The 9,401-nt window shown below is 48.8% G+C and overlaps 1 protein-coding gene across 1 annotated transcript; it reads right to left on the bottom strand.

Annotated features, from left to right (window-relative positions):
- Nucleotides 1–1,021: 1,021 nt before the first annotated feature.
- Nucleotides 1,022–6,078, bottom strand: LOC136768312 (zinc finger MYND domain-containing protein 15). The gene is made up of 10 exons (XM_066722447.1): nucleotides 5,746–6,078; nucleotides 5,316–5,462; nucleotides 5,049–5,141; nucleotides 4,629–4,745; nucleotides 4,247–4,335; nucleotides 4,034–4,138; nucleotides 3,354–3,477; nucleotides 2,964–3,022; nucleotides 1,676–1,836; nucleotides 1,022–1,561 (listed from the first exon to the last, which is right to left on the bottom strand). The coding sequence occupies exons 1-10, from the start codon at nucleotides 5,930–5,932 to the stop codon at nucleotides 1,369–1,371; spliced, it is 1,275 nt and encodes a 424-aa protein (XP_066578544.1). The 5' UTR covers nucleotides 5,933–6,078; the 3' UTR covers nucleotides 1,022–1,368.
- Nucleotides 6,079–9,401: the final 3,323 nt, after the last annotated feature.

The raw sequence follows: 9,401 nt of genomic DNA, 5'->3' as shown, positions 1-9,401 counted from the left end.
CATTGCAACCAGGAGGAATGACTGGAGTTAAGGATGCCTACAATTTAATCACAGCTCTGTCTCTTTCATAACTAAACATTTGCGGGTACAATAATACATTTTTTGTTATTATTTTAATAAATTCCTTTCATTATAATATCAAGCAGAAGTCTCTTGAACTACTCCATTAACGAGGCAAACTGCGACACTGAAAAGCTCCCGTATCATCCTGCAGCTCAATAGCGCATCGCTTTTCAGACCGTATTGGATTCTGCAAGTTGAAATTTGGATGGATTTTCATTGTATTGACAGTTATCGTATACATATCAAATAAGAAATCATTGATGAGTTTCTCCACAATTGTAATTATTTCAATATCTCCACTGAGCCTCTATGAGTGGCTGATGGCTGTATCCGTGACGTGCGACAGATTACGGTTAGGAAACAATATGATAAATTATTTGATAGGTATACTTCACCAAGTGATGGTTAAACAGCTTTACAGAGTCTGGAGTAACTAAATAGATGCCTAGATCACAGCAGGCTACATCATACGGGTATACGCAGTTCTCGAATCGAACTGCCATTCCCAGATGCCAGCACTATAGTAGTACGCACTTCACTCATATTTTCAGAGGGTTAAACACTTCTGATGTTCTTAAATACCATTCCAGTCACTACAGCAACAGGGGAGTGAACATTCAGTACGCTAAAACGATTCAAAACAAATTTGCATTCCACTATGACAGAAGAAAGACTAGCACACTTGTATATAGATAAGGACTCACCCTAATGTCAGTGGATGTTATTGATGAATTCCAGCGTCACAACATGAGACTTGCATTCACCTAGAAACTCCTACATCAGCGGCGGAAACAGCTGATCTCCAGCAAAGGCTCACAAATGGAAAGGTGTGCATCCTCACCCATTCTGACCCCAAGACCTCTGACACAATTCAAACACTGGATATGTGTTACTCATCACTAACTGTGAATAATAATCGTCAGTGGGTTACAAAACAGCTGTTACTGTGACAGCAAACAGAGTCAGTCTCGTCAGGGGATAAACGTTTATTTAAGCATATACAGTTCACAAGAGACACTGTGATTTATTAAAGTGCGGCCCAGGAGTTGTGAGTGCTTGTTGTGTGGCTGGGGGTTACCTACTGTGTTCTTGCAGTGTTGGCATGTGTTATAAGCATGTGATAACAGTGTAAATGAACAGGTTTCTTCAGTGGTGTGGTGTGTGTCATTGTGTGTATACAGTGTGTTTGGTTGGTTGTGTGTCATTAGTGTGTCAGTGGCTAAGTTCTATTTCTGCATGTTTGTACCATCCTTATGGAGTTACTGGTGGCTGACGTCAGTGCGTCGACGTGTAGCCCTTGGCGTGTCATTTCTTGCGACGGGGCATGTTGCGCCCTGCCTGCTTCTTCTCCCTCTGCTTCATCTTGACCCTGTCTCCTCTGCGCTGGGGGCCTGGGGGGAAGGCCTGGGGTGGGGGGGGCTGCTGCTGTTCTTGTTGCTCCCTCCTCGCTTGGGGGGGAGGTTTGTAGACCAGGTGGAAGATAAACGCATTGGAGTAGCTGAGGGAGTGAAAGAGAGGGGTAGAGGGAGGGAGTGAGGGACCAGGATATGGAGATACCATCCCTCCTCCCTTCCACCCCTGCTTCCTCCTCCATGCCTCCCCCTCCTCTCACCAGGGCAGGCAGTGGTCCGTGCCGGTGATGCGCAGGGGGCAGTGGAAGGGGTTGAGGGAGGGCGACGACAGCGACCCCCCCGTGGCCGCAGCCATGACCGGCTGGCCAGACACACAGCTCAGCTCACTGCTCTCACAGAAATAGGCCGGGACCCTTAGGGACTGCGAGAAAGAGAGAGAGAGAGAGAGAGAGAGAGAGAGAGGGAAAGAGTCATACCTGGGCTCTTGGTGAGGGTAACCGTTTACGAATTAAAAAAGTGGAAAAATAACAAAATATGTATGGCTGAAGTCTTTCAAAACCAGCAACAACACGCTCTTGTTTTTCTTTGTTTTTTCTACTCACACTCTATTATCTGTCTACTGTACTCCTCCCCCTTCAAGGACAGACCCCAGCTAACACACAATGTTGCCAAAATGTTTTCTAACTTTGTGTGTTGGCAGGGACTGCACCTCTTAGATACATTTTGATTTGCCTACAAGAACCCAGCCATTCAATAACAAAAACCCAGGAGGCGTGACCCCTTATATCAGACCAAAAGAACAGGTAACACAAAACATGCTTTATTTTAACATCTTACAAGTAAGCAGGTTACAATACTTCACAATAGGACAACATATTTAATAACATAAAAATATAACTTCCCCATGTGTGGTCTAAACGAGCCATTCTGTGCATGTCTCAACTAAACCTGGAATTATTTCAGCAGGATTGTTTTGTTACAAGATTGGATGGAAAAGAATGTGGAGAGTTGAGTTAATCTACTACTTCACCAGTGAAGGGTGTGTGAAAAGGCAGAAAAATGCTGATAAAGGTAGGACTCTTAGGACAAAGCTGTGAGTTGTTTTGTTAGTTAACAGAGCACATAGGCCATTTCACCTCAATGGACAGGAAACCTGAAAAACGTCTCAGTATACAGAGACACCGCATAACTTGCCATCCTGCCTAGGAATCAACGGCACGCCCTGCATCTGCTCCGTGCAGTCGGCAGCTTGAAGGCTGCGTCCGTGTAGCGCATAGCTCCGCAATGGGATCGGTGGGACTCTGCAGATCTGCACAGAACTGCGTGAATCTGCGCTACAAGAACGCGACTGAGGTGCTTAACAAACGGTGCACCTGCCTTACACCTAACTTCAAAAAGCTAGTGGACAATTTGGTCACCCAGAAGTCACATTAAGTAGTACAATTATGACAACTGCGTTTTATTTGGTATCAATATGTTACTCCCTTAATACATTGTTGATATGTATTTACTGCATTATAATATTTACAGTGTGTGGGGGGTGCTTACTTGTAGTCTATGCAAAATGCTCATCCAGGAGTTACTGAGACAAAAGTCAGACCGGAACCCTGCAGAGGAACAGAGACACTGACGCACTCACAGACTGGCACACTGACTGATGCATTGACACACTGAGACACTGATGCACGGCACACTGACTGCACCTGACACTCAGAGACACTAAGACACTGACAGACACACTGAAGCACTGACTCGTGTACTGACACACTGAGACTGTGATATATTAATGTTCAGAGACAGACAGACCCTGAGTGACAGACAGACCGAGAGGAACGCACTTATCTGAGCAATAAGCACATACGGAGATGGACACAACACACAGATACAGAGATATAGAGACGCTAAAACACTCCCTAACCCCTGACCCCTGACACTCACCAATCACCAGGTCTGGTTTGGGGCCCTGGAACAGGTCATAGGTCCAGCGGTAACCTTTGACCCGGATGCTCTTCTTGGCCTTTCTGTTCTCTGGGCCAAAGGATAGCAGGGTCACACGGCCACCCTGAGCAGAGACAGGAAATACTGGATTACAGGAGTGGAGTGGACTGAAATACAGGACTGGACTGGATTACAGGACTGGACTGGACTGGATTACAGGACTGGACTGGACTGGATTACAGGACTGGATTATAGGACTGGACTGGACTAGACTGGATTCCAGGACTGGATTGCAGGACTGAAATGGATTACATTACAGAACTGGAGTGGATTACAGGACTGGACTGGACTGCATTACGGGACTGGACTGGACTGGATAACAGGACTAGGCTGGACTGGTTTACAGGACTAGACTGCACTGGACTGGATTACAGGACTGGACTGGATTACAGGACTGGATTGGACTGGATTACAGGACTGGACTGGATTAGAGGACTGCACTGGACTGCATTGCAGGACTGGAGTGGATTACAGGACTGGACTGGACTGGATTACAGGACTGGACTGGATTACAGGACTGGACTGGACTGGATTAACTACAGGTGTTTCTTTAGCTGTATAAACTGCAGAGAGGCGAGGTGAGTTTGTTACTCTTAAAGGGGTGTGTGTATTAGCAATACCTTAATCTGCAGGAGTTGGTGTTGCTTGTCGACACAGGTCTGGGGAAGCCCCTCCCCCACAAACAGAAGTTCAAAGGTCACATGAGGGAGCAGGGCGGACAGCTCCTGGAGAGGTTGGGGTGGGGGGGCGGGCAGACATTTTGTCATCAGACAGCAGGACGGGCACACACACAGGACAGACAGGCAGACAGTGTCGTGGGACAGGCGGCTCACCCAGAAGATGAGCGGGGTGCTGTAGTGTCTCTCTGCCTCCAGGAAGTGGATCCTCAGAGACTGCTTCTTCAGGATGTTCAGGTCCGGGACTGATGGACAGACAGACAGAGCGGAGAGAGAGACAGAGAGAGAGACAGAGAGAGAAATTAATTAATTCATTCATTCAGACAGACAATCCGAAAAACAGACAAACAGACAGAGACCAACAGAAAGACAATTTGACAGACAAACAGACAATCAGAAAGACAATTTGACAGAGAGACATACAGACTGACAGAGAGACAGACAGAAAGTCAATCTGACAGACAGAGATAGACAGTTTGACAGATATACAGACAGAAAGACAATCTAACAGAGAGAGGATGATGGGGGGGGCACTCACAGTCACGTGGCACCAGACAGGTGATGATGTGGTAGATGGTGAGGGCGGGGGACAGCAGCACACACACAGGAGAGGACAGATCCAGCCCCCGCCATTCATAATACTGCAGCCAGGACACTGTGGGAGAGAGAGACCTGTCTGTCAGTGTTTTGGCAATACTGATGTCATTTAGGGGACAGAGAGAGAGAGAGAGAGAGAGAGAGAGAGAGAGAGAGAGAGAGAGAGAGAGAGAGAGAAGAAACAGGGACATTGAGAGAAAGAAGGCGGAAGGGGGCAGAAACAGACGGAGAGGGGGGGGAGGGAGGTTAATACTACAGAGGGAGGAAGAGAGAGAGAGAGAGAGAGAGAGAGAGAGAGAGAGAGAGAGAGAGAGAGAGAGAGAGAGAGGGCAGTTAGGTATTTTCGGGGTGGCAGTCTCACCCAGGGGTGCGTTAAGTGCAGGTGGAGTGCGGGGGCAGCCACACAGCAGCATCTCTGACTCTTTGTGTAGAGGTCCATAGGGCTGCTGGGTACCTGCACACACAACACAACACAACACAACACACACATACATATAAGACAACACACAAACACAACATATGACAATACATTATTACATTATAGACACACAGACAAATATTACTAAAGACTCACACTCTCTCTCTCTCACACACACACACACACAGGTCTGCGCTGGAGTGTACCAACCGGGGGTGCTGTGTTTGGACTGTTCCGCCTGCGACTCCAGCTCCCAGTTGGCCGGCCGGACCAGCATGCTTTTCTGCATCCAGTACCCGCTGTCCAGCCCACGGCAAGACAGGAAGTGCTCCATGTCCAGGTCTGGAGACGTCACCTCTGAACGAGGGAGAGGGAGAGAGAGAGGGAGAATTTGATTGCCTGACACACTGACCTAAACCCTGCCTGCCTGCCTGCCTGACGTACTGACACAATGAATGAATGACTGACTGACTGACTGATACATTGACTGACTGACACACTGACTGACTGACTCACTGACACACTGACCTAAACCCTGACTGACTGATTGACTGACACACTGACACACTGACTGATACAATGACTGACACACTGACTGACTGCCTGAAACACTGACTGACACACTGACTGACACACTGACCAGCAGTGAAGGTAAAGGGCAGGTCTGCCAGCGGAGGGCCGTGCTTCATGAACACGGCCAGTTGGGGGCAGCAGCGCTGGTGGCTGAGCTCGGCGGGGCTGCTGCGGCCGTCAGCTCCGAGGCACCGGGGTGAACAGAACAGCACCGCCTGACACTGAGGACTGAAAGAGAGAGAGAGGGGAGGCATATCCAGAGAGCACAGGAGAGAGGGGGAGAGAGGGGGAGAAAGAGACGTGAGAGAGATGGAGACGAAGAGAGAAGGAGGGATAAAAGGAGAGAAGGGAGATAGAGAGCCATCCAGTAATGGAGGAATAATGTTAATCCAAAGCTTATCACGCTTTACTCACACTGTATTCACACTTACACGCTGTACTCACACTGACACACTACTAACTCTGTAAACACTGAGACACTGTACAAACACTGTAAACACTGACACACTGTACTAACACTGTAAACACTGACACACTGTACTCACACTGACACACTGTAAACACTGTAAACACTGACACACTACTCACACAGACACACTGTACTAACATTGTAAACACTGACACACTGTACTCACACTGACACACTGTACTAACACTGTAAACACTGACACACTGTACTCACACTGACACTGTAAACACTGTAAACACTGACACACTGTACTCACACTGACACACTGTACTAACACTGTAAACACTGACACACTGTACTCACACGGACACACTGTAAACACTGACACACTACTCACACTGACACACTGTACTAACACTGTAAACACTGACACAATGTACTCACACTGACACACTGTAAACACTGTAAACACTGACACACTGTACTCACACTGACACACTGTACTAACACTGTAAACACTGACACACTGTACTCACACTGACACACTGTAAACACTGTAAACACTGACACACTGTACTCACACTGACATACTGTACTAACACTGTAAACACTGACACACTGTACTCACACGGACACACTATACTAACACTGTAAACACTGACACACTACTCACACTGACACACTGTACTAACACTGTAAACACTGACACACTGTACTCACACTGACACACTGTAAACACTGTAAACACTGACACACTACTCACACTGACACACTACTCACACTGACACACTGTACTAACACTGTAAACACTGACACACTGTACTCACACTGACACACTGTAAACACTGTAAACACTGACACACTACTCACACTGACACACTACTAACACTGTAAACACTGACACACTGTACTCACAATGACACACTGTACTAACACTGTAAACACTGACACACTGTACTCACACTGACACACTGTAAACACTGACACACTGTACTCACACGGACACACTGTACTAACACTGTAAACACTGACACACTGTACTCACACTGACACACTGTACTAACACTGTAAACACTGACACACTGTACTCACACTGACACACTGTACTAACACTGTAAACACTGACAGACTACTCACACTGACACACTGTAAACACTGAAAACACTGACACACTGTGCTCACACTGACACACTATGCTCACACTGACACACTGTACTAACACTGTAAACACTGACACACTACTCACACTGACACACTGTAAACACTGTAAACACTGACACATTGTACTCACACTAACACACTGTACTAATTCTGTAAACACTGACACACTGTACTAACACTGTAAACACTGACAGACTACTCACACTGACACACTGTAAACACTTAAACACATTGACACTGTACTCACACTGTACACACTCTGTACTCACACTGACACACTGTACTAACACTGTAAACACTGACAGACTACTCACACTGACACACTGTAAACACTTAAACACTGACACACTGTACTCACACTGACACACTGTACTAACACTGTAAACACTGACACACTACTCACACTGACACACTGTAAATACTGTAAACACTGACACATTGTACTCACACTAACACACTGTACTAATTCTGTAAACACTGACATTGTACACAGACTGACACTGTACTCACACTGTACACACTCTGTACTCACACTGACAACACTGTAATAACTCTGTAAACACTGTAATAACTCTGTAAACACCAACACTGTACACACACTGTACTAACACTGACACACTGTACTCTCACTGTACACACACTGTACTCACTGTACACACATCCATACCTCTGTTTCTCTCCTCCACACCCTCCCCTCTACCCCTTGCCTTTTCCCTCTCTAGTCCACTGACCTCTCCCCTCCTAATCCCTCTCCCTTTTCTACCACTCTCCATACGCCCTTTCTCCTCCCCTCTCCCCCTCTCTCTCCTCGTCTTACCACGTCGTCAGTGCGCTCAGGGGGGCGTGTCTCTTACAGCTGTGACAGTGGTGTGGGCGGGGCCAGCGCAGGGAAAACCCCTCCTTTGGCGACCAGCCCTGGAAACAGCTCAAAGACAGACCCTCGGACAGGACAGGGCGTTCAGTGTCACTCAGCAGCCTGAGAGAGGAAGAGAGAGATGGAGGGGGGAGAGAGAGAGAGAGAGAGAGAGAGAGAGAGAGAGATGGGGTGGAGAGGGAGAGGAGAAATAAAATGAAAGATGGGAAAGATAAAACAGCATTTTCTCTCTAATCACTCTGCAAACAAATCCCATCCCTTTCTCCCTCTCTCCCTCTCCACCCGACCTGTGTATCTGTGCGTTTCCCACATGCAGGGTCAGAGGTCGCCGGGCCAGGCCGCCCCCCAGCGGGTCCTTCATGCTCTGTTGCAGCAATCCCACGATCCTCGGGATGCAGGCGTGCCCCCCGTCCGCCTCCAGCGCCCCCGCAGGCAGGAAGTCGAAGCCCAGGGGCAGCCCAGCGCTGTCCGTCACCAGCAGCAGCTTTCTGCAGCTCTCCACTGAGAGAGGAGGGGAGGAGGGGAGTAGGGGAGGATGAGAGGATGAGAGGATGAGAGGATGGGGAGGGCAGGAGAGAGAGGGGCAAGGAAGGAGGAAGGAGAAGAGAGTGGTGAGGGATAAGGAAGAGGGGAGGATGGGAGGAGGAGAGGAGAAGGAGAGAGGAGAGAGGGGTGAGGGGAGGAGGAGAGAGGGGCAATGGAAGATGAAAGGAGGGAGAGGAGAGAAGGTTGAGTAGAGAGGGATGAGGAGGATGGGAGGAGGAGGGGAGGAGAGAGAGGGGCAAGGAAGGAGAAGGGAGAGGAGAGAGGGATGAGGAGGAGAGGAGGAGGAGAGAGGTGAGGGGAAGGAGAAAGAGAGGAGGGGAGGAGGAGAGAAGGGCAATGGAAGATGGAAGGAGGGAGAGGAGAGAGGGTTGAGTAGAGAGGGATGAGGAGGATGGGAGGAGGTGAGGAGGACAGGAGGGGAGGATGAGAGGAGAAGGAGAGAGGGCTGAGGTGAGCGACACACTTTTAAAATACTCAATCACTAGAGATCACATTGATCCGCTTGGCTCACCGGGATCTGGTAGGTCGAGGTCGGCTGAGCTGAGCCCGGACTGGACGCTGCCGGAGGCGTGGCCACAGTCCAGCACATGCAGCGTCCAATCCGAGGAGGCCGTGTCCACCGGGAGGCGGGAGCAGTCCGTGTCCCGCCCTTCTGCTCCCTCGCCGGGGTCCTGGCCCCATGTCCTCTCCATAGCTCGGTAACCGCTGAACCAGCGTGACATGCCCTCCGAAA

The sequence above is a fragment of the Amia ocellicauda genome, chromosome 14 (assembly GCF_036373705.1).
Source record: "Amia ocellicauda isolate fAmiCal2 chromosome 14, fAmiCal2.hap1, whole genome shotgun sequence".
NCBI classification, from domain to species: Eukaryota; Metazoa; Chordata; class Actinopteri; order Amiiformes; family Amiidae; genus Amia; species Amia ocellicauda.
This window is presented reverse-complemented; position numbering and strand designations above follow the sequence as displayed.

Bases quoted from the DNA above. Each gene is read 5' to 3' on its own strand.
- LOC136768312 (XM_066722447.1), bottom strand. From the start codon at position 5,932: ATGCCTCCCCTCTCTCTCTCTTTCAGTCCTCAGTGTCAGGCGGTGCTG. The intron at 5,463-5,745 runs GTCAGTGTGTCA...TCCCTCGTTCAG, and splicing joins GCCCTTTACCTTCACTGCTG to AGGTGACGTCTCCAGACCTG. The intron at 4,139-4,246 runs GTGAGCCGCCTG...CAACCTCTCCAG, and splicing joins GCACCCCGCTCATCTTCTGG to GAGCTGTCCGCCCTGCTCCC.